We start from the raw sequence: 24,485 nt of genomic DNA on the forward strand, positions 1-24,485 counted from the left end.
ATTGTGGACTAAAACTGTCCTTTATTGTAACATTTCTCTTAGTAAATCTTGTCATTATATATGTTCATAGGCAATTAAAAGTGTTGTGTTCAAAGATAAAAAAAAACCAAAAAACTCCTGGGAGATCATACGTAGAGCTCACAATTTTCTTAAACCATTATTGCAAACTTAAATCCCGTAGTTGTGAAAGTGAGGTATTGATAAGTAAGTTTGGTGTAAAAATAAGGACAAACTACAACTTTCTAGCTCTTAATAAAATTATTGAATGTTGCTTGGAACAAGAGGACAGTGCCCAGACAAGTTTTGTAATAACCAAAACAAAGTTGAGAGAATTTACTTTTGAAGGAGTGAATACACATGTTAGAATGCACGCACTAGACCAGCATGACTTGCTCTCCACTTAAATAAAGATGTTTAAGATATGTTTATATATCTTTACAAACTCTTGAAAACAACAGGAATACTGCTTGTGTCTAGGAAAGGTACTAAAAGCAGTCGGTGTGCATGACTTTTTTTAAAACTGAATAAAATTTCTGTCAACGAATGTTAAATGTGTCAAAATAGCCGAGATTATCTATAGGATGTTCTTTGAGTACCATTTCAATCAATCTTTTTAATAAAGGCATTGGTTTTAATTTTTCTATCTTCATTCACTGCTTTGGCAAAAAACTATTGAAACCTTTTGAGAAATGCTATTTTCAAAATACTGTCCGTGTATAATGCAAGACCTTTACTGTTTTCTTTCGAATGTCAAATTCTGTCACGACCTTAGCATTACATAGCATATTGCGAGTTCGCAAGGTCCTAGTGACACACGGTCGTACACGTGACTGTCCTCTTTCCCGCCGCAACGTCTGGGGCTTCTCGACAGACTGCGCATGACAGTCCAAAGGCCTCGGTGATCAAAGATGGCGGGAAGATGGCGATGAGCTTCCTGTAGGAAGTCCTCATTTTTGTTGTTCATTTCACGACGAAGGTAATGATACTGTAGAATGTTGTCATTTTTTAATGCCACGAACGCTAAGGTAATGTCAGCACTGTTCCATTTGTATTTTATTTAGCTTAATAGCATGCATGTTAGAGAATGTGACCTTGTGGTTTCTGGTTCTGTAACTGGGTGGAAGGAAATGACATCTGCCATCATTACCAGCGATTTCAGAACGACTCCGCAAAGTTAGCTCTGTGAGAGCTTATGTGGCCATAACTATTGCATTAATCGGCTGTGGGGTTTATAAACAGTAACAGTAGCTTTTAACGATCAAATAAGAATACAAAATGTGTCTGCAACAAGTGTCGATTTTCTGTAGATGCCTCGTGGGCGGCTTACATGCGCGCGCATGTAGGCTCAGTGCAAAGGAATTTTTTTTTTAATGTTTCAGTACGTTTTTAGCCTTCTCGATATAGGATCACAATTAGATCCTGAACTGTGCATTAACACTTTTGATTCGATGTTTGATTAGTGTCATTAGTTTTAAATGAGCACTTTGCAGTGAACCCCAAATACAAGGAAACGTTTCTGCTTGTGCTGCTTGAACTAGCTGTGACAGAATGAGGAAGTAGTGCGCAGAACGTGAGGCAAAGAACAGGTGGTCGTGATTGGTTGACATAGCTTTGTAGTTTGGAATTTCTTTGATTGTTTTTATTTGTGCTTATGAACTGAGAAGGATCATTTCATATTATTGTCGTTTTATTCATGAATTGATTGCTTAAGCAAGTAGGTCATGTGAGCGAAGTCGATTGGAAGTTCAAGGTCTTTTTAGGTACAGAGCTATTTTAAGACATGCAAAGACAGCCGATGCACCGTTGACGTGGTGATGAACGGCACAGCGTGCAAAACGAAAAGACGTTTTCGTAAAGCACAGAGATATTTTGATCGGTGGCTTTTTACGGCAGTGTACTGTTTTGTACCGAAGTGCTTTATTTTTAGCAATATTTTACGCATAAATCGATTTTTCGGGATCTTCGGTAAGTACTGTACCAAGTATTGATAAACCGTTGTGTTACATAGCGTGTAGCAAACCGTCAAGGGCGAATGCAGAGAACAGATTTAAGAATTGCAGATTTTAATATTATATTATTATATTGTGTTGTATTTAGAGTCTTTCAATAATATGTAGATCTTAACATAGTTTTTCTTTTAAATATTATTTAGATGATGTAATTACTACAACTTTAATTTAGCAATTGATAAATTTTCAGGGAATGTTGGTAGCTCTAAGATAAGTTGAATCTTTTGAAGCATAAAGGTGACCATTCACATCCCAAAGCCATCTTATAATTAGTTGTAAGTGTATCTTTTAAGCTCTGAATGTGTTCAATTTTAAAAATTGGTTTACCACAGTAGGAATAAATCAGTGATCATTCTTACAAAAGTATGGCAAGGTTGACAGCCTTGCCTTGCCTCAGTTTAAAGTGGTTAATACTGAAACTCATACTTGATTTCTGCCTTCTTGATAGGAATACATGAATAGTATAATAAAATTTTTATCTTTGTTAAGGAGGGTAAAACACTGATAAGTTGTTTTGTGACATACTTTGTTGATTTACCAAAAAACTTACATTTTTGCAAAACATAATATGCTTTATAACTTCAGTCTGCTATGGTGTACTGCATTTAAATTATAGTAGACTGTGCTAGCGAACATATGACTTTATCCTAATCATTTCCTTGTACACTTGCTTGAATGAATCTAATCTTATGCTTTATACAGGAATCTGATATTTCCTTGATTTTTTCCCCTGAGGTACTATTAACATAAATTATGCACATTTTATGGTTGTTTTATGTGCATATTTATCAGAACACAAACAGTTTCAATGTGCACATAAATGTTAGTGAAAGTAAATAAAATTGCTCATCAAGAAATTATTTAGTGTTGTAGAATTACTAGAAACAAAACTGTAGATTAAATAAATCACTCCCTTGAAAATATTTCATGGGTGTCTGACATTTTCTCATGGTTTGCTGACAAACATTGAAATGTCAGATCGGCTCCTTACATATTTCCACAGGTTAGGTTAAATAATCACAGTTTTGTTTTTGGTTAGTTTGGTAAACAACCTAGTGTGGTGCAGAAATTAACTGTCCTTTCTCAACAGCGTCATGAAAAAGAAGTGTCACTTACATCTCTTCCAGAAAGAAATCTGTAAAGCTGAAAGAGCTTAAAAAATAGTGCAGATTAGAGTGTTGTTTGGCATGGCCTTTCAGCTGAGAATAATAGTGTATTTTTAATATGGAAATGATGCAAGAAAAATGTAATGGAAAGTCTTTATGTTACACATTGTAATCATCGAGATAATACCTATCTTTGTGTACAGAGCCTTGTGGTTTGTGGAAAGTTCAGTTTGATTTACTGATAGCTGAGAACATTGTATTGAGTAGTTTGCTGTTGTACATTGCTAAGTGAAAATGTGCACAGTAAATTTTATTACAGTACAATACATTCTTGTCTATTTAAGTTTACAGCAGAAATAGGATTTTTTTCTTTGTTGGGAGCACACTTAAGCAGTAAACAACATAAAGTTGCATCCCCCACATTCACAAAACTGCTACTCTTAAAGCTTCCTAATGATAATTATCAGATTCACACGCACTAAGTACATTTGTTAGTCCTGTGAGTGATGTTGTAGTTATATAAAGGACTTTGCATAAGCACTCATCTTGGCTACCAGTTTATTCCATCTATGACCAGAGGGTACCATTTAGAAATGGTGATGCAGTGGAATTAAATTTAATTGCCTTTAGTTCTCCTTGTTTGTATACTATGAATAAAATGTTTGTTAAGCAATGAAACAAAGAATTTTGTGAGGATCTTACCATCAAAACAGACATGGAAATTTCACAGAAAATGTTTAAAAAATGCATACCTATGGTACACAAATTAAATAAACTTGATGGTATAGTATGGATTTCCTTTTATTTAAACTAAAATACATTTTTTGTTTTTTGTGTAACAGCCTTGCATTCAAAACAAGTTTTCAGAGTTTTATGGGTTAGGTAGTCACCCAAGTTGGAAAATAGTGAAGACTAGGAGTAGATAAAGAGTAGTGTGGTTCAAGCTATCAGAGGCTTGCTCTCAATGATAATAAAAAGAGGTATAGAATTAAAAATCTGATAAAAAGTAGCCTTAAGGTTTATGGTACTTATCATTGCCTGGGGTGTCTGTTATAGATATTCATGATGTTGCTTGTATAAAAGGAAAGTATATGGTGTTCATTTGGCTAACAGGCTTAAGGGAGCCAGCTCTCCGCATTTATATTTTCTGCTTGGTTTTGTTTTGCTTTTCATGACTTTTGTACCAACCAACCTGTACTTTTTCTTATGTCATTGGCCTTTTGTTTTTCCTCTCCTGATATCAACTTCCTAATCACTGATAGCTTTCTCATTTTTACAATGTTGTCTCTGCAATAGACTTAAGTACTAGACAGTCATGTATTTCTACATTTTACCGCAGTTACTGTTTTATGATCATCTGGACATTCTCCTGGTGATTTGATCATCTTTCTATTCTGCTCTTGTCAGATGACTTCCCAGTCTATATATCTGTCTCGTATACATAGTGGTCTATGCATGTTATCCAGCAGAAGAATCTGACATTCCCATTAACATCAGAGAGGGGGGCCACAGAAATTGCCTGTTGCATTTTTGCTTGTAATGCACAGAGAGCCTGACTTTGTCTGGGATACATCATTATATGTTGGCATGCAAGGTACAGTGATTGTGCAGATTGTAAAGAATATGTAGTACAGAGGTCACCAGTTACAAATGTAATACTGTCTCCATTTGCAGAGTTAAGGGCATATAAATAATAAGTGCCAGTCATTGATGACAGGCTGAATAATCACTGAATTTTTTTTTTCCTGTTTAGGAGAAAAATAAAATGGCATCCGAAGACGAAAATCAATCCATCAAATCTACCTCATCAAGTCCAGTAGAGAGTTCCATGGAAAGTGGTGGTGTAAATCAGTCCTGTTCAATTTGTGAAGAAACTCTGAAACAGCCCAAGGTTTTGTCTTGCCTCCATGTCTTTTGCCAGACTTGTCTTGAAAAGATAATTGAGGAGGAGAGTGAACCAGTAGATGGAGAACCCACAAAGCAAGTAAATCAGATCATCTGTCAGGTAAATGAAGACTGTTTTTCTTTTAAAAAAATTTTAATTTAAACTTTCTATGTTTAATATTGTCTGAACCTCTGAATAATAAACATGTTCATGTGAGGCTTGCTGTTGAAGACATTGTCATAGTCTTTCAGAGTAGGTTTGACCCTAGGAAGTATTATTGAGGAAGTATTATTTTAAAGCTTTTTTTTTTTTTTTTGAAAAACATGGGTTTGCTTGTTTTGTCCTGGACTTAAAAATAACACATTTGAAAAAATAAAACGCTACATGTGCACTTAAGTGATTTGGTCACTTATGTCTTTCTGTTTCAAAAATACGACAATATAGCAGTGCTGGATGTGCAAGCATATGTACAATTTTTGTGTGTGTTTTTTTTTTTTAATTTTTATTTTGGTCACATGAAATGAGCTTAATTTGGTATTGTTTCAGACATGCAAACAAGAGACAGACTTACCACTTGGTTGGGTAGAAAATTTGATGATGGACTATGTGACCGTGGATCTTCTGAACATGTCCAATGTAGATGATATGCAGATCATCTGCACTAGTTGCAAAGCAAAAGAAAAGGCTGTTGCTCGCTGTGCTGATTGTGCAAACTTTCTTTGTCCAAACTGTGTTACTGCACACAAGTTCATGCGTTGTTTTGAAAATCACAAGGTAAGCAGGATTTTCTGTGTTAGCTATTGTTAAACAGTTACTTAACCTAATACTTATGCTACATTTACCTGTGATGATCATTATTTCAGTATGTGAAAATTTCACAGTGGCTGATCAATGTTTCAGCTTTGTCTGAGAAAATGTAGCATATGATTTAACAGCAGAAAATCTGATTTCATTGCTGCAGGGAAGAGTCTAGAGGGCAAAAGGGAATAATAATGGCAATGGAATGCTGCCTCATTTGATTTTTAATTGGTTAGGAACATTTTTTTTTTAAGTCTTGCCTTCATTTGTGTGTGTGTGCACGCCAAATGGAGAAAAATGAATTTTGTCAGTTACTTAGGTAATTTCCTTGATTCATTGCAGGTGTTTACTTTTGAAGAAATGAAAACAAGAGAGGGAATTTGTTTTCATAAACCTGTTTTTTGCCCGAAGCATCCAGAAGAAAATCTAAAATACTTCTGTGATTCTTGTCAGGTATATACCAGATCATTGTTTTTCTACCATTCTCTAAGTGATCGTATGTGATTCTGTTTATATCTAAAGTGTTTGACTATCTTAAGCAAATTTTCATGCTTATTTGAAAAATTAAGTAACTTTGAAAAATTTTAGATGATATGCAGAATGAAAAATTAGTTTTGGGGCACTGTGATAAAATTTGAGATAACATCAAATATTACTTTAATATCAGTGAGTGTGATCTATCTTGGTCAGGGTGCTGTGCATTAGAAATACCCATTATTGTTATAATATAAAATATGTAAGGTTCAGATATGATTTTATTTAGAAGAAATGTAATGCTAAATGAATTCATTTCTCACCAATCTGCACAGATTTTTTTCATGCTGATACCTAAAATTACTCGTTTGATCCTTGGTCACAAAACCCTACATGTCAGAATAAGCATTTTCTCCCCTAATTTCTTATATGAATCGGAAAGCCTACGCTACAAATAATCGTAATTTATTTTGAATTTTTCTGGGTTATTTTCAAATTACAGTATTCATTATGCTAAATTGAGATTTCTATGGTGTTCAAGTAATGGCGATTTCTGATTTGAAAAGCAAGTTTGCATGCAATTGAAGTGAAATAAAATGCACCAGATGGAGCCATGTATGCTTAATTTTGCATAACTCAGTATAATCTTTAATGACAGTATGGTAGTGATTATTGCTATTGCACTTATTGCTTAGCAGTACAAAATAGCATTGTAGGATGGCCACCATTACATGAAAGACAATGGAATATAGTTTTTATAATGTAATTTTACATAAATTGCCTTTGAATATCAAAAACTTGATTTTCTCAAAAGGTCATTTCTGGTCAAGGGTGGTCATACTAAATACATAGATGGGTGTATAAATATTTGCAGTTTTATTGTTATTTATGAATAGATTAGCTATAACATGGCTTTTTTTTTTTGTTTGTTTGTTGTTTTTTCAAACCTTGGCAAATAACTTTGACATTAAAACATTGTCTCAAACTGTAGTTAAACTTCTTGAAGTCAGGAGTAGGTGATTTTCTGCATCTTGTATGGTGTGACTCACCGTAAAGGTTTATTTAGCAGCTTTTTATTGAATAATGTACAAAAGAAAAGCACAAAACTTTTTTTTTTAATTGACGGTTTGTGTAAGCAACATGAGAAATGTGCTGCTTTAATCCTTTTTTGCGTTTTGCTCCAAAAGAAATAAAACAACTTGACAGCCACAGTAACTTTTTCAGACACTTGTAATGTGAACTTGGTAGCATCACTAATAATTTATCTACGGCTAGGTGGAGCCATGTTAGAGACAGGTTTAGGTTACTCGTTTTGACTTGGGTTTTCACACTAGCCGTAAATGACAATACAATGGTAAGTGATATTTAAAGATATTTATTTTAATTAATAAAACATCTGTTTGGCACATTGTTTGTGTATATTTTGTAAACAACTTTTTTTTCATTGCGTCCTGACTTTACAATGGTATCTGTTCTGTTCAGCTGCTGACATTTATTTGCATTTACTACAAAAAATTTTTTTTTGCAAATTCTATCATTTATATCTCTTAAAAGCAGTATGTCGGTTATGGTTGTCTTTATTGCTAGATTTGTTGGTGTATCTATTTAGCATAATATACATTTGGGCCATCTAGATTAAAAGGTCTTCATTTTCCTTACATACTGAATGCATTCCTTGCATACTGAGTGCATTAACAAGATTTTTCGTATGGTATTTTAATCTTTTGTCGACAGTAAGCATTCCTTTCAGAGTTTAGTTTGTCAAACCTCAGAAATATCATGTGATGTTTTAAATGTCTATTTTCGCGAGAGTTCTTTCAATTTTGGACACTCATCAAAGCACGATTTTATGCTTCAAGATATGGACAACATAAAAAATGCATTGTGAACATTTATTTTTACCTTTTTTTACAATCACAGGTCCCAATATGTAGTGAATGCATGATTCGAGATCATCATCAGCCAGAGCATCATTATGAAAAGTTGAGTGATGTAGAAGCTCGCCAAGAAGAAGAATTGCAGGCACTGTTGTCAGACTGCCGTGCCAAGCTAGAAAGATGCCATGAAAGATCACAGATTGTGGAGTCAAGTCTGTCTGAACTTCAGGACAAAACAGACAATGCCAGGGGACTTATTGTTGAAACATTCCAGAGCTACAAGGCCCTCTTAGAAAAAAGAAAGGTTGGTTGTCCTAATAAGTGTACAGTTTAATCTTGATTTTTATATTTAATCAAATAAATCATGGTTCTGATTGATTGTGAGGGAAAAGATTTTGTACGTATCTTGACGCTAAATTTTGACAGCATACTTTTAAAGGTCAAAAGCTGTTTGATCAAAGTGTCGATTATTTCATCCAGGATGAACTCTTGAAAGAGTTGGATGATAAGCATTCATTTTGTGAATTACAACTGATGGAAGCATTTCATGAGCTGGGCACCATGGAAACGCGACTTGAAGATGCTTGTCAGTAAGTAACATTTAACACTTTAAAATGTTTGTGAAAATCATGTTAGATTCTAAATCTAATACATGACAGCTGACCCATGTTCACAGCAGGGAAAGAGCACTTTTATTAGTAAGTCATTCATGGATATCATCCCTGTCCTGTCCTCTGTTTATCTTTGGTCTTTCCATTCATAGAGCTCTTTGCTGAGTTTTATTGGTGGCTGGAACATTTACTTTAAAGAAATTAGAGTGTTCAAAACAGGCTGGTCAGCCTGAATAATAGTGAATGGGAGAATAGAATAGGATCTTGGTCCTATTTAGCACGGGGGTGGTGGTGGTGGGTTGGAAGTTGGAATGACAAGGAGTGAAATTGTTGGATCACCAATAGATGAACTGCAAAAATATTTGCCAAGCATGTTTACAATATAAAAATATAATATACGTGATACAGTCAGTAATATGAGAATTCACATATCTGTCGTTTATTGGTAATGTGAAAACAGCATGCTTCAATGCATTGTGGGATGGGATAAAAGGCAACATTGATAAGAGTTAGAATTGGTTTGATCAAATTTTGAATGAAACCAATGCTGAAATACTTGAAGAAAAAGAAAATTTTTGGATAAGTATTAAACACGTGAACAGTACATGTGTTTTGTAAATCCATCTTACACACTCATTAGAATGTTTCAATGTATAGAGATATGAGACTACAAATTTTGACATAGCTTGAGAAAGTGGATATTTTTTAGTTAATGGTTGTTAAAATATCTGTTTTCTGCATTGACCAACATAGCAGTAAAAATGTTTTTACAGAAACAGATTTTAATGATTTATAACTTAGCGGCCCTATTCCCCACTGGGGGCGATTAAGGAACAAGAAGAAAATAAAATTTATGAATGGCTTTTAGATGAAGAAGGGGCATGCCTAATGCTACAAGCTTTACTGTATATTCAGATGAAGGTAATTTATAGACCACCGCTTCAGTTTGACCGCACCTTTTACACTTACATCATACTTTAAAAAATGGAAGGGGTGTGTATGAAGTCATTGAGTAAGATACTAGCATGATTATATGATTTGCTAATAGCAGTATATAGGCAATTTTATGTGCGCTGTTAATTTGCAGACAAATGCTTTATTATTTAGTGATAAAAGTATAGATCATTTTTGTTTAATCCTCTGCAGGTTTACAGAACGTGTATTAAAGCATGGAAGTCCAAATCATGTTGCCCTTCTCAAAAAGGGTATAGTATCACAGCTGCTTACATTAATCCGCAGCAACCCTAAGATCAGTTTTGACATAAATATCGAGTTTAAGACTGATCTAGAAACATACGAAGCTGCTTTAAAGCAGACATTCGGCTGGTTTACCAAGGAAGCACCAAAGGTATATTACATTTTGTCTCAAATTTGTTTTCCACTGCTATCAAAAAGGAAACTGAATATTTTTTTTTTAAATTTACAAAGGAAGTGATGCACTGTAAGCATAAAAATAATATACACAATTTTTCAATTTTCTATAATAGTAGAGCATTTCGCTTGCAGATATGTGATTATCCCATATATTGGTAGCTATTTGTGCAGTTGACATAATTAGTGACCTGGTTTAGAAAAACCATGCAAATGGGGCTTAAAAAGACTAGTGCATTTGTTTATTAGTGTACATTTGTATACTTGTGGTGTTTTTTGAACACATTACCATTACATTTTTTCCCCTACTGTTCAGCCACCCACAGACCTGCAGCTGTCATCTGTCCATTCCTCATTTGAGAACGAGGCTGCTTTTAATTTGGCAGCAGGCATTTTGGCTCCAGAAGACATTGTGGGTGGAGTGACAGATGCAGAATTTATGCCAGCACCTTTGCCTATTGCACCACTTGCTCTAAATGGCAATTTGGAAGGGCTGACCAGCCTGGCCTCTGTTGCCTCTACTTTAGCTGGTGCTCCACCAATCCCTCCCTTGGACTCAAGCCTGTCTCGTGCTTCTTTGTCTCCTGCCATGTCAGACAGTGGGATCTCAGTTGATGCTGGGTCTACCAACAGTAATAATAGTGCCACCATGATGAACATTGCAGCTATGGCTAAAATAAGCTCTAGCTTTGCAGGGACAGGTAATTATTTTCATTTTTTAAAGATAGTTTAATGGCCAGAACCAAGTGCTATTGCAGGATAAATAATAATTCATCTACATTTTATGCATTTTTATTTATGTAAAATCTCTTGTCTTGTGTAGTGATTTCTCTTATACTAAGTACAATGAAAACTCATTTTGAAGAGAGATGTCTGATTTATATTTTAATTTTTATCTGATGTTTTCAGAATGCAGATTTTTTAATCTGAATAAGTTCAAAAGACATTTGTAGAAAAAGGCGGTTAACAAATGCTTTTGTGTTCAAAGAAGAATGCAGAATGTCAGCAGCAGTCCCCTACTCCTCCTCCCACCCCCCAAAAAAAAAAAAAGCTAGTGATAGTGGCATATGTTCTTTTTTCTTTTGAGAAACATGATCATAATTTACATTCCTTATGGGTCTAGCTATTCTGGGTGGACTGAATGGTGTACCCAGTGGTGGCTGTGCAAGCTCTGTTGGTGGTGGTAGCAGCTCTTCAAGTCGCACCCAAACACCAATGTCGCACCCAGCAGACAGCAGCATGAGGAGCCTGCTGTCGGTCTCACCAACTCAGCAGGTGCAGTCAAGCAACTTAGAAACCTTGGCTTCCCTTTTCAGTACTCAACCGCCACCTCCAACTCTGTCCAATCTGGCGTACACTGCTATGACTTCCATTGATTCAATCAGTCCAGTCTCTGGTAAGTGTCTTTTTTTTTTTTGAAAGGGGAGAATAGTTTTGAATACTTGGCAGCTTACAGTTGGTGCTACTTATATGCCACTTATTCTTTAAGGCATTTTTGATTTTTGTTGTGCCAGAATAATAAAAAAAATTGAAATGAGCATTTTCCATCAAAGCAAAAAGTTACAAAAACTTCATTCTGTAGGGCAAAAAAGATAAAAGTGCAATGCTCTTTGAATATTGCTTTATAGCTGAAGCTAGCATAAAAACACAAGAAACATAAAGAAATGGGAAGAATGAGAAATACCGTAGAACTGAAACTTCTTCAGCCCTGGTAAAAAATGAATAAAATTCCTCCCAAATTACATTCTACTTCTTTAATAGATTTATCTAATAAAATGTGAGAGTTAAAGATAGATAATGACCTATTGTTTGCACATTATGAAAATTTCTGAAATGGTACTTAAAATAGTTTTCTAGGTCCCTAAAGGGTCATTTTCAGTGTGGTCAGATCTGTGTGTGTCCTGATTTCTGTACCATGTGACAATATAAAGAGAACAAAGGAAGCATTTGCTTTGCTTAACAAGTTTTTGCTTAAAAATATTAGTAATGCAAATTTGCATGCGATGGTAACTGTTTATACTTTTCCTTCCCCCCACCCTCAACCCTGATAGGTGGGAGCAACGAGATGGGCTCTTCGGATCTAAACTCTCCTACAGGAAGCACTTTCAGTGCATCGGGTGCCAGTATGCCCTATCCACCAGTGCGTCGTGCTAACAAAATGAGTGCAATGCAGATCAGGTATGTCTGTAAAATGTCTTTATTTTAAGATTCAGATCAGAGTTGGCTGAAAATATTGGTTTTGCTGTTCATATTTTCTTCTTTGGGATTGATCCAGGGAAAGCCTCAACTTTGTCCAGTCTTTTTCCATTTATAGTAATGTTAGTGCAGGTGTGAAACTTCAATATTAAACTCTTCAATAGATGACTGGAACCATGTGTTTTTAATTTCAGGTGCAAATTTGGTCAGTTGGGTCCAGGAAAATGCCAGTTCAATTCTCCACATGGCTTTTGCTTGGGTGTTGAACAGGACATTATTGTGGCTGATACAAATAACCATCGTGTCCAAATCTTTGAGAAGACTGGAGAGTTCAAGTATCAGTTTGGCATCCCTGGTATACATATTGTGATATTCATCAGAATAGAATTGAACATATCCTACTTTATAATTAACAGTTTATTAAATAACTGTTGAAAGGTACTTGTTAGAGAATTTAAGATCCATAACTGCTAGCATAGTGAGATGCTTTTGGTAGAAGGTTGAAGGTAACCACTTGATCTGTTGTAAATAACATTAAAAAGAGTTTTTATAAAAGTGAAGCAGTTATATCACATAATAAAAGGTAGCATAAAAGGGTGTAAAACTAATAGATTAAAACATTTTTCTATATTTTAAATGTACTTTGAATGCGTGCACAAGATTAGCAGTTACAAATAATAACTAAAAATTTAGAATCTGGCGGGGATTTCTGCAAAATTTCATTGAAATGTGCAAAGTCTACAGGACTGCCTATTTAGACAATGGTGCCAAGCACTAAAGGCCGACATTCTTTAAACTGACTATCCGTGACGATAGCTTTAAAACTTTTTGCATGAAGGAGTATCCTGGTTTTTGCTCAGCTGTTGATAAAGAATTAACAGTTTGTAGCACTAACTGTTGTACCCATACCCATCACGCTAGTGCTGAATCTGATTCTCTGTTATCACATAATGTCTATATTTAACACCGTCTTCTGATAAAGGTTCGTGTGATTGTGAAGAAATTATTATTATATGAATAATGGTTTATTTCCAAGGTCGTGAGGAGGGGCAGCTGTGGTACCCCCGAAAAGTAGCAGTAATCCGTTCCTCTGGAAAGTTTGTTGTTTGTGATCGTGGCAATGAACGTTCCCGAATGCAGATCTTCACCAGGAATGGGCATTTCGTCAAGAAGATCGCCATTCGTTATATTGACATAGTGGCTGGCCTGGCTATCACTCAGCAAGGTATTTCTAAGTGTTGTTGCTCTCAGGCATCCATTTCTCTCATAAGTGGAGATTGAAACAGTCTAATTTGTAATTTTCCCTCCTTTTTTTTCTGCTTTAAAGCTATTGAAGATGATTTTAAGGATCACTTTCACTTAGCTTGTGAAGAGCTGTACTCTTCTAAGTTAATGCAAATGTTTTATTTACTAAAAGTGGCAAGTTGGCAGCAGTTCACTTTTGTTGTGCAGATGAGTATATATGTTTTTTCTCATTAGACTGAAAGTAATAGACCATTAAACATAAAAGGTTTTATTGCAGGGCACATTGTGGCTGTAGACAGTGTGTCTCCAACTGTGTTTTGCATCTCAGAAGCTGGAGATCTAATCAAGTGGTTTGACTGCAGTGACTACATGAGAGAACCTTCAGATATCGCTATAAGTGGAAAAGAGTACTTTTTGTGTGTGATTTTAAGGTAAGTTAAAGTGGTGTTTAAAAAAGTTTTACTTGTCAGTGAAAGTGAAAAGGCAGGAAGCCAAATGATCCTTTGTGTCATCTTTCTCTTGTTTTAAATACATTTAAAAAAATTTTAATTGTACATGGGTATAATTATATAAATTTCTAATCATTTTTAAGGACTCTTGAGTTATGAAAATATACTGCTTAGCATGTTTGTAGTGGGCAGGGTTTAAATTATAATTTTAAAATAGAGATGAGGTTGAACTTATATTTAAATGGCAAATCACAGATGTGCAAGAATAGACTGCTTGTGCAGTATTCTTTTTAAATGTGTTCCTCCAAAAGGTTTTAGAAAAAGAATAGCCTAGGGTAGTAGCCAATCTAACTTTCAGCTTAGTCTTTCATACTCTTTTTCTTTTTTTAAAATAATAAACTTTTAGTGCATTGATGCTTTTTTATTAGTATTTGAATTTCGATGAAGTTTGTGCACCAAAATAAACATTTAACTCAGTTCATATCCTTTTTTTCTGGCCCTTCTCACTACACCCTTCATTTGCTACAGTTTTTTTAGTTTCAGTTACTTGCCCAGCTTTTAATTTTTGCCACCACTAATTATAACAAACACACTTGCTATTTTGCAGGGTCACTGTGTTGTCGTGTTTAATGAAGATGGTCAGTTTTTGCGACGCATTGGTTGTGAGAATGTCACCAACTATCCCAATGGTATCGACATAAGTGATGCTGGAGATGTTCTCATAGGAGACAGCCATGGCAACCGCTTTCATGTTGCAGTATTTCAGCGAGATGGGTCGCTCATTGGGGAATTTCAGTGCCCTTATGTCAAGGTCAGTCGCTGCTGTGGCCTGAAGATCACATCAGAAGGCTATATAGTCACCTTGGCAAAAAACAACCACCATGTGCTTGTCCTCAACACTCTGTACATCACATAAGAGTTGATGAAACTGTATGACAAGTCCATGAAGGTCCGTAATTGGCCTCGCTGAATTATAGGACTTGTTTGCGCATGTTTACGAACCAAATAGCCCTACTCTAATTACCCAGTCTTGTGATAAGGTAGGGAAATTTGCTGACTTTTTAAAGAAAAAGAAACACAGAAAGAGGCTGGGAAATTGGGAGAAGAAAAGGGAACATAAATTGTTCCCTCGCTGAATGCATCTTCCTAATTTTTTTTCTTCTTTTTTTCTTTTTTTTTTTTTTTTTAAATTGTGATGCTGCTCATCTTATGACTTGAGGGTGGTGTTTCAGCAAGGTTCTCAGGTTTCGACCTTGATCTATCATAAGCATCAGCCTCTTTTCCCTTTTCCCTAACCTCTTTCAACTTGTTTTCATATATATTGCTATTTGTGCCAATACTGAATACAATACTTGATCATATAGGACAAATAATTCTGCAGTTCCTTTCTTGGGAAGACAGAGACTTGTGTCTATTACAGTCTCTTGTTCAGCCCATTAACACAAACTTTAAAGCTTCATTATTAATACATCTTGATGACAAATCTAGATTTATTTTAGAATGTGTACATCTACAAACTTTATTGAAACAGGTTGTTTACTTTTATCAATTTTTTCTTAGTCTTTGTCCAAGTCTCGTTTTATTTTATATCTGTGTTAACATTTGATTTGACACTACTGCACATTTATTGCATATCCAGAGGAGTCTAATTCCTATACATTTACTTAGCCACGGTACAGAAAAAGGGTAGATAAGATTATTGGAAGGTGTCATTTTGCCAATTTACATATTATGCAAATGCTTATCTCTAGTCATATACTCAGTCTAAACATGACCATTAATTTTTTTTGCTGTGCCTTATGGGATTGTACTTTTTTTGTGTTCATAGTGTAAAGCTTTACATAAGATAATGTATTTTCACTGGTGATGTTGACCAATATTTTTTTTTTTGGTTGTATGAATGTTTAATTTTTAAATGGTTAATGCAAAAAGTTCTTCCTCATACAAAAGTTAGTGTATGTGGAAATCTAATTAGTTGTATATCACTAATCATCTGTTTTTACCCACCATGCTTGTTCACAGTATACTTCAAATCAAAAACATTGATATAACTACCATGTTTCAGTGGCTTATACTAATCTATATCTTAACTCTGGACCGCCTGTCAAGTGGCATGTGATTTTATCGTGCAAATATCAGTTAATGGGCTTGGATGGTTGTACTGTTTACTCAGAAATTCCAGAAATATCCATTGCAGTTTATACAGATGAAAAGCAAGTTCCTAGGCTTTGTATTTACTCTGTTGGATGTAGATTGCAGAGAATATATCATTTGGGAAAGGATTTGTCATTTTTCTGCTTTTCTTCCTTCTTCATGGAGTAAAATGTGGCTCCCTTTTGAGCACATCATGGATACCACATGATGACCATTTCATGTTAAACTATAATGGCTGTTTCTTCTTCTCATGATACAGACAATCTAGTTAAAATATTCACAACGAGTTAATGTCCTTTTGTGTTAATATATTAACATTTAGATTCTGGTTAAAAAAAAAGTACTTGGAGAGTTTGGTTACCTGTTGGGTTTTTAAGTTTTCATATTTTTTCATTTCTTTAAGGAAAATGTTACTTGCTATTTAGATGTTTTTATAGTTTAAATTTAGAAGCTGCATTTTGAGGTTAAACATTTTTCCATCAAGAAAGCTTTGTAAGATTTCAGCCTAACAATGATGATGCAAGTTCTTTATTATCAATAAAAGTTTGAAGACTGTTTCTCATATTCAGAAATTTAGGGATATGGGTGAGCATGATTGTTGTACAAAGTCTGAAACAGCAAACTCTTTGTGACTGCAGTTGTGTATTTACAACAGTAGTCTGTGTTGCCTTCACAACCAGGATTGTGTGTTATATATAATCCAGGGAGTTTGTATTATAATTATACTAAATCGGTGCTCTAATTTTGATTTCTGTTCTTTTAGCGTCATGTTTACCTTGTTCTCATCATTCTTTTTCATAACTGTCCATTTTAACAAATTTTTTGTTCTTGTTACTTTTTCCCCCAGTTGGCTATTGTAACACCGTAATTAGAATTTTTGTCTTTGGTTATGTTTAAAGACTTGCTGAAATATTTGTTACAATTAGATAAATATTCCTCCCCCAACTCACAGTATTCAGTGTGTATTATGGAACTTCTTTTACTTCAGTGCTTTTCACTGAATTGAAGGTTGTTCCATTTTACAATTAGTTTTTGTTTATTTTTGAATTGTCTGTATTGCTTTTAATAACTTCGATATAACATTTCATATAAAGTTATTTACTGTATGTTCTGCAATGTTTATGTTTGCATTATTTTTTTCTTTGTCAGTTTACTCAGCTGATTTGAAGTTAGCTTTTTCTTAAGCACTCACTGAAAAATGGAATAATATATTTTAAAAAAAGTTAAATGGATATACACGTGTAATTCCAGTATCAGGTTTGGCATATTGGTGTTTTACAGTGTTATACAAGATTCTCAGTTTTTTTGATGTGTATAGATCTATTTTGACATTTATTGATAGTTTATGCTGCTTTGTTCAAATTTAACCAATGTTTATAGAAGTTCCAGTTTAAAAGAGGTTTTCTCACCAGGTTGGTTATCTTAACACATTAATATTTTCTTTTTTACCATTCCTGATTTGTTTGGATTTCAAACAAAACATTGCAATGATATTTACAAGTGACAGCAGGTACAGACTCTGCACTAGGCTTGTGCAGAGACTTTACCTCCCCATCCTCTCCCTGGTCCCAGACGGTGCTAGTGTCAAATGTTTGCGTAGGGAGACTGGTGCTGCCGCCTGCTGGTCAGCCTCTAGGTCATGCCGCATTTTGGTAAGCAGGAGGGCTGACTGGCATGAGGTGGGTCCATGTGGTCGATAAGGCACAGAAATCATGCCGCCAGTCTGTGGATGCTGATCCACCCTGCCCATCACTAGTGGCTCCGTGGTGTTACGTTGGCTTTACCATTATATTTGATGGACCTGTTTTCATTGTTGTTTGCGACATTTTTAATTCCTTTCAGATGGTGATGGTAATGTATTTGATTTTAAATTTTTTTTCATTTTATAATTTTTTTTTTTAAGTTCATGCTTTGATCTTGTGTTGAGAATTTGACAATGCAAAGTAAGAAGAGTTAAACAGCAATAATTGGATCTTTTACTGATAACAATCAATGGGACATGCTGCCAGCAGTTAACTTGCCAAAACTTAAAAAGGGAGGAAGTAAAATAAGTTTTTTAATGAGCATATAATTTGTCCTCCTCTTGGGACCTGTTAGATTTCTTATATTGCAGCTAAAGATTAGAAGTCGTTGTGAACAATTTGCTGTTTAAAAAGCCATTTTTTTACATAAAAAAGAGGGGGTATTCCAAAGTTGTAGGCAGTTCTGTGGAGATGATCTCATTTTTGAAAGCTGAAGAACATATTTTCATAGCAGTTTTCTCTTGGAACAAATTTCCCACTTATGATTTTCTCAAAAAGTTTTCTTTCTGTAATTGATACTTTTGTTTTTGGGAGGCCTCTTGTGGCTGCCAATGTCTTTCTGTATTTGGAAACAACGAAATGGCATTCCTTTTTTGTTTAATAGTCTTTATAAATGCTTTTGCAATGGTTAGTTGTAGGAAATAACTAACCAGACATTTTTATTATATTCACTAAAAAATGTATTGCATATCAGTACAAAGCCTTTTTCAGACCTTTAGTATTGCTTTGTCAATTTATGACTAACTGCCTAGTTAATGTAAAGCGCATAAATGCCTTGAAATCTGATCTTCCTTTTCATATCTGACAGTAGAGACCACTAGACCACCTGTATTGTAGCAGTGCTTTGCCATGTCTTCTTTGGAAAACCCATTGTTAGAAAGGCAGAAGTAAGCTCGTAGACATCTTTTTAATGGCAGATTTTTGACCTGCTTTATCTCAGGATGAAAAACTTCTTTTGGATCACATGGCTGCTATACACATCAGTTTATGGTGAAAATAAACTGTTTTCAGATCTAGTTCAGTGCTAAATATATCTGTGTTTTCTGCCCAACCAAAAATTAACTTGAAAATAATTCACTAGTTTTTTTTCTGTAATATGACAATTTTTAGTTTGGCAACCTGCTGATAGCGGGGCAGCAATATGTAGCAAATAAAAATTTGGGACTCTGTCTCACTTTTCTGTGATGTCCAAGCCCTGGTTTTGGCAGGGTAAAGGAAGCTCTTCCTTTAGCACACTAGTTAAAACTATAATCACAAGTAGACAAGATCTCTGTCTGCTGCCCTATTTCCCCTCTGGTAGTTGTATGAACTATCATTGTGCAAGATCAGCATAAAAACTTTGGCATGGTTGTTCAGCTAACGCTAAACCTTTGGTCTGAATAATTGTAAACGAGTGATATATTTACAAAAAAGAAAAAAAAAGACAGGAAATATACACCATTTATTAGATTTACATTTAAAGAACGAAATACTCCTTTCCTACATGTAGCTTTTTGGTTGTTCTTTTGGTGTAACCTTCTCAGAGTAAACTTGTGCTTGGTTTGGTGAGAAGGTAGATTTCTTAAGTTGCATAGGCATTGCATAAGAGGATTTGTGATTGTTTACAGGCTGGTACACATTCTAACATGTGATCATGATAAAATACATGGCATTGCTGCAGTGGAAAATGATAAATTTGAGTGACTTGTCACCTCAATTTTAAGATGCAGTATACTGTCTTGTGTGTGCTGCTGTTTTCCTTTTTTAAAAATATGGAATATCACGAAAGCATATTCCTGATCTTGCCATTTTATACTAGAGCAGTAGGTCACACAATTTGGATAACATCTGTGTTTGCTGTTACTCAGATAACAGTTGGTAGAAGAAGCCAACAAATTTTAATAGCAATGCCTGCAATGGTGTAACCAGATCCATTTATGCTTTGTTTGCAAGCAGCATCCTAGTGTACAAAAAAGCCAAGCACTGAAAATATCAAAGATTTTTAAAAAAATCTGCTTTAACAGTTTTAGAGAGTGGTCTCTCTGTATTTCAGCATAAGATTTTTGTCCGTGATATTGCTCAATTATATACAAACATATTTATATTTACACCTGATATAACATTGTTTTCTGCTACTTAAAGTTATAAGGGTTGGGAATGTTGAAAAAAATGAATAGCAGCCACCTGGGTTTTTTTTTTTAAACCGTTGTGGTCCCAAAATAATGCAGCAGTCTTTGATTTCTGACTGAAAAGTCTTGCAATGTTTATATTTTTGTTTGGTTTCTTTCTTTATGTGTTTCATGCCTTGATAATTTAGTTACAGTTAGAGCAGTTATGTGCTTGTGTTTTCACTGTAAGGACTCTAGTTCTGGTGCACAGTGTTGGGCATGAACATCCTCCCTCTGTATATTAGGGATAGTTTTCAGTCTGCTGATGGCGTCAGTGTTCTGTGTGGAGCATCACACTCATGTGCACCTTTATGGGCTGCTAGAGCATTTGGCGTTTTTTTTTAAGTCCACTCACTTTGAATTTTGTTATTTTGTTTGTTGCTTAAAGACCCTACTCCCATCTCTTCCATAAGTACTGAAGATAATATTTTTGCAATACCCTCTAAAATATAAATTGACTGATTGGCTTTTCCTAAGTCTTCAGACTTTGTGAGCAATAATTTATATTTCATGCATAGTATTGACAAGTACAGCTTTGGATTAGTAGACCCCTTAAGTATATAGGCCATCAAGCTAAACTGCAGTCTATATCTGGAAAAACTAGGTGAGGGAAAAAATGCTAAGGTTAGCTTTATCTGTGATTTTTTGTTAGTTTGAAAAAATGCATTTGAACTGAACAATTAAAAAGAAAAACTATAACCCTCTGCCTTTTAAACATCTTTAGATCCTGTTGCTTGTGGATTGTTATACCTCATGCAGCAGGATGTAGTTTGAACCATTTGGAAAAAGCAGTGCAACTGTAAAGATACGATAAGTTACTTGAAAGCAAAATGAATGGCATGCATCAAAATATTCAAGAACGTGCTTAATAGGGAATATGCAATCACAAAAAAATGTCCCATGTACTTCTGGGTTGCTATTAGTCTCTTAGTTGACTGTGTCTCAACACATGTGCAAGTTAAATAATTGCTAAACATATTTTAATTTTTGCCAGTTTACCTAAAATCACAAATCGTATGATGCTTTATTATTTTGAATGCGTAGGTTTCCAATCCCAAGAGTGCACATGAGTGTAGATGAAAATGTCCTTGAAAATGTGGTTTTAAGCCTCGTCACTTAGGATGCTGCCAAAAAGCAAAGCAGCAGACCAGCAGTTGTTTTCAGCATTATCTTTGACTCGCCATAGCTAGCCTGAAGGAACCAGGGTCCCAGTATACACAAGTATTCATATATTTACATATTCCTATTTTTGGAAGATACATCTGCCATTTCTTATATGTTTATGTGAAGGAAACTGGATGCAAAGTGGAAATAAAGGTGTTCTTTCAAAATGGTGTGATGGACTTATTATGTAAGCCATATAATTTTAAACTTCATAAATATTTTTGGAATCTATTTGTATTATTAATACCCACTTCAAAAGCAGGTATTTTATCTGATTTATTAAAATGTTTAATTTAACACACTTGCATTTATTTTGATTCAACAAGATAAACATGCACACCCTGTTCTCGAGCCAGGCAAATCTTTAGAAAACTTTCATGTTATATCTCTAATGTTTGTTACAAATTTTATTTTGATTCCACATTTAGTAAAAGTAATTTTTCTGGCATTTTGTAGATTTTAAAAGAAATTTTGTGCCATCCCAATCAATATGGATCAGAAAAAAACTTGAAAAGTCAGTATCTGTATATGTGAAAACAAAATTAAGCAAATACTTTTTGATTAACATGTTTTAGTGATCTTTTAAACCTGTCCATATACGTCAGAGACTGGTTTTTTTGTAGGGAGTTTCCAAAAATTTTTCACACATCAACATGGACTGCAAAATGTTGAAAATAATGCACTTTATTAAAATGGTGTTGCGCGGGTTTAAAACATCACATACAACCAAAAGGGTAGTCACATTCAAGCACAAGTTTCACTATTCAGCTATTCTCTTATCTGCAGTCAGCTGCTATGCTGACCATCATCCTCAACCTCTCCATCATTCAAGTCCACTGCTGTCATATTCCGAGCTTGTGTAATCTGCAGCAAAGATTGCCTCTTTTGCAAGAATCTTACAACTTCTGGTGACCTCAACAGTGCCTGCACAACACAACAAAACATCTGATGACTTTCATATGACAAAATCACATCACCATTTACAACATTGGTTCTATGTTCATTGGTCTCAGAAAGAAAAATACTTGTGATGATGAGGATAAAGAATTCCTGTGAAGCACACATAATGAACAAAGACGTAAATCTGGTCAAGAGAATAAGTATATTTTAGGACCCCACTTGCACCACTTGAGGGTTAAAGAACATTTCACAACCAGGCTGGGAGTGTATTCAACACTGGCTGCATAGCAGTCTTTTGCGGCTGAGAGTTTTAACTCGATATTGAAACACTCCTTGATCAAGTTAAAACACTCCTTGCTGCAGCCACTGGCTCGCCTTGCTGCAGTAGTTGCACCTGACAAATGTTTCATGTGTATCTTCTGACAGATTGGTGCAAGCAAAATCCATTTAAAATTCAAACTACCAAAAGAACCACCAGTTACCATTTTCTTCTCTGCCAATACTTCTTCTAGCAGACTGCCTTGCACAGGACCATCGCCCTCTCCAACTAGCCACAGACTGCCATCTCGCTGTCCCCCAAAATCAGTTGTCTGTTGACAGAAAGATTATCCTTGCTATCAGAAATACAAGCTATATGTTAGAATTGAAATTCCATGCTAAAAATGGCATAAAATCTTAAAAATAAAATGGTGGAATAACTGCAGCACAAAAGACAATCTGATCATGCTGCAGTGTTGATATCCAAACCTATATTTTGAGGTTTATGCTGTGATAAAAGACTGGACCCGAAACTGTCCTGGAACAGAATGGCTCAACTTGCTGCTGACCGAAAAAAAAAATGGAGCTTTCTAGTGGATACCGTATGTATCATCTGGCAAGATGACTAATGCTATGATTTAATAAAATATCTGCTGCAATGTATGAAATATGTAAAATCAAAAACATGCAAACGGAAAGAAAGTGTTGCTATCACCAGGTTTGGCAAGTTGCTCATGGTACTGTGTAGCTAACAAAAATAAATGCAAGTCACACGCTTGAGTATTACATCCAATACCAGCACGATGCTAAAAACAAGTACTAGCAGCCCAGGTAAGTAGTATCCTCCACATGGTAGCATTTTTTTAAAGCTAAAAAACAAAACAAAATGTAAAACTGAGCATACGCTTTTCCTGCCATTGGCATCAGTTTCATCTGGAGTAGATCTTGCTCGTTTTTTACGGCCAGTCCCAGGGTGCTGTTCACTAGCTTCCACACTGTCTTCAAGCAAGGTGCAAACTGAAGACTTGTGACCAGGCCCCTTCTTCTGTTGAGATCCACTTTTTGCCTTCATGTCTTGAACTGGTGATCTAGCATTGTTAGCACAGCTAGCATGAGAGTCACTTGTTTTTTCTGGCACATCTAAGTTCATTTCTGCAGCAGATTTACCCAGCACATCACCTTCAATATGTGGAAAGTTTGCAAGATGGGAAGAAGACATGTTCAATAATTTCTATAATTTTATCAAAATTTTCACAATTGTCTTTTGTTGATTTTGAAGAGTTGTTACTGCCACACACGCAAGTAAATTCTGGACGTTGAGAAGAAATCTTCAATAACTTGCAAAAAACAAGATTCTGCAACATAAAACAATAACAAAAAGATACAGTATTGTGTTCTACCAACAGATTAAAGGGAGATAAATAGTCACATAATAAGATTATTCTTGCCACTCCTTGCCCTTTCACAAACACACTGACGGACCTTATTTTGAATAATAGTGCCAACAGATTTTATTTAAAAAGCTCAAATAACATTTTTTTCATGCTATCTGCATGCTCTCGGATATTTGTATATGTAATGCTGGACCAGTCTCTACAAACACTGTCCCATTTCAGTATTTACCATCTTTATAATAACACTAATGATGCTGTCAGCACTAAGGGGAAAACGAAAATCCCCATTTTACTTATGAGTGATATGTGTAACTATAGTAATATATTTTGGTAGAAGGTGGTGGAGAGGATGGCTAAAAAGAATGAAACTCAACATCAAGAAAACTACAAAGCACTGCACACACCCATCTGTAACTGCTTGTGAAGGACTTCGCTGTATGGCCATAAAAATACTGTAAAATGTAGGCCAGAGGGAAATCTCTGTACGTTTGTTTGCTTGCTGTGTTTTATGTCAGCAATATTTTTCTCAGGTTATCAGCAAGACTGACCTCTTATGCGTGCATTCTCTCATCTGTGTATTACACAACTTTTTGGAGTGGGGTAGGTTAAGGTAGAGGAAAAAAATTGACACAACAGGAAAGGTTT

The 24,485-nt window shown here is 35.1% G+C and overlaps 2 protein-coding genes across 2 annotated transcripts; one reads left to right on the forward strand and one right to left on the reverse strand.

Annotated features, from left to right (window-relative positions):
* The first annotated feature begins 839 nt into the window (after window positions 1-839).
* On the forward strand, window positions 840-21,455 carry LOC112559890 (brain tumor protein-like). The gene is given in 15 exon segments (XM_025231366.1): window positions 840-976; window positions 4,869-5,120; window positions 5,547-5,774; window positions 6,141-6,251; window positions 8,193-8,453; window positions 8,630-8,739; window positions 9,907-10,108; window positions 10,448-10,832; window positions 11,255-11,527; window positions 12,183-12,309; window positions 12,522-12,682; window positions 13,364-13,552; window positions 13,850-13,983; window positions 13,986-14,003; window positions 14,629-21,455. Coding segments are annotated over 14 exon segments (2,748 nt in total). The 5' UTR covers window positions 840-976; window positions 4,869-4,880; the 3' UTR covers window positions 14,938-21,455.
* A 499-nt stretch (window positions 21,456-21,954) lies between these two features.
* On the reverse strand, window positions 21,955-23,799 carry LOC112559892. The gene is made up of 3 exons (XM_025231370.1): window positions 23,351-23,799; window positions 22,671-22,778; window positions 21,955-22,212 (listed from the first exon to the last, which is right to left on the reverse strand). Exons 1-3 carry the CDS (start codon window positions 23,663-23,665, stop codon window positions 22,075-22,077), a joined length of 561 nt encoding a protein of 186 aa, XP_025087155.1. The 5' UTR covers window positions 23,666-23,799; the 3' UTR covers window positions 21,955-22,074.
* Window positions 23,800-24,485: the final 686 nt, after the last annotated feature.

This window comes from Pomacea canaliculata, linkage group LG3, assembly GCF_003073045.1.
Source record: "Pomacea canaliculata isolate SZHN2017 linkage group LG3, ASM307304v1, whole genome shotgun sequence".
Classification (NCBI taxonomy): Eukaryota; Metazoa; Mollusca; class Gastropoda; order Architaenioglossa; family Ampullariidae; genus Pomacea; species Pomacea canaliculata.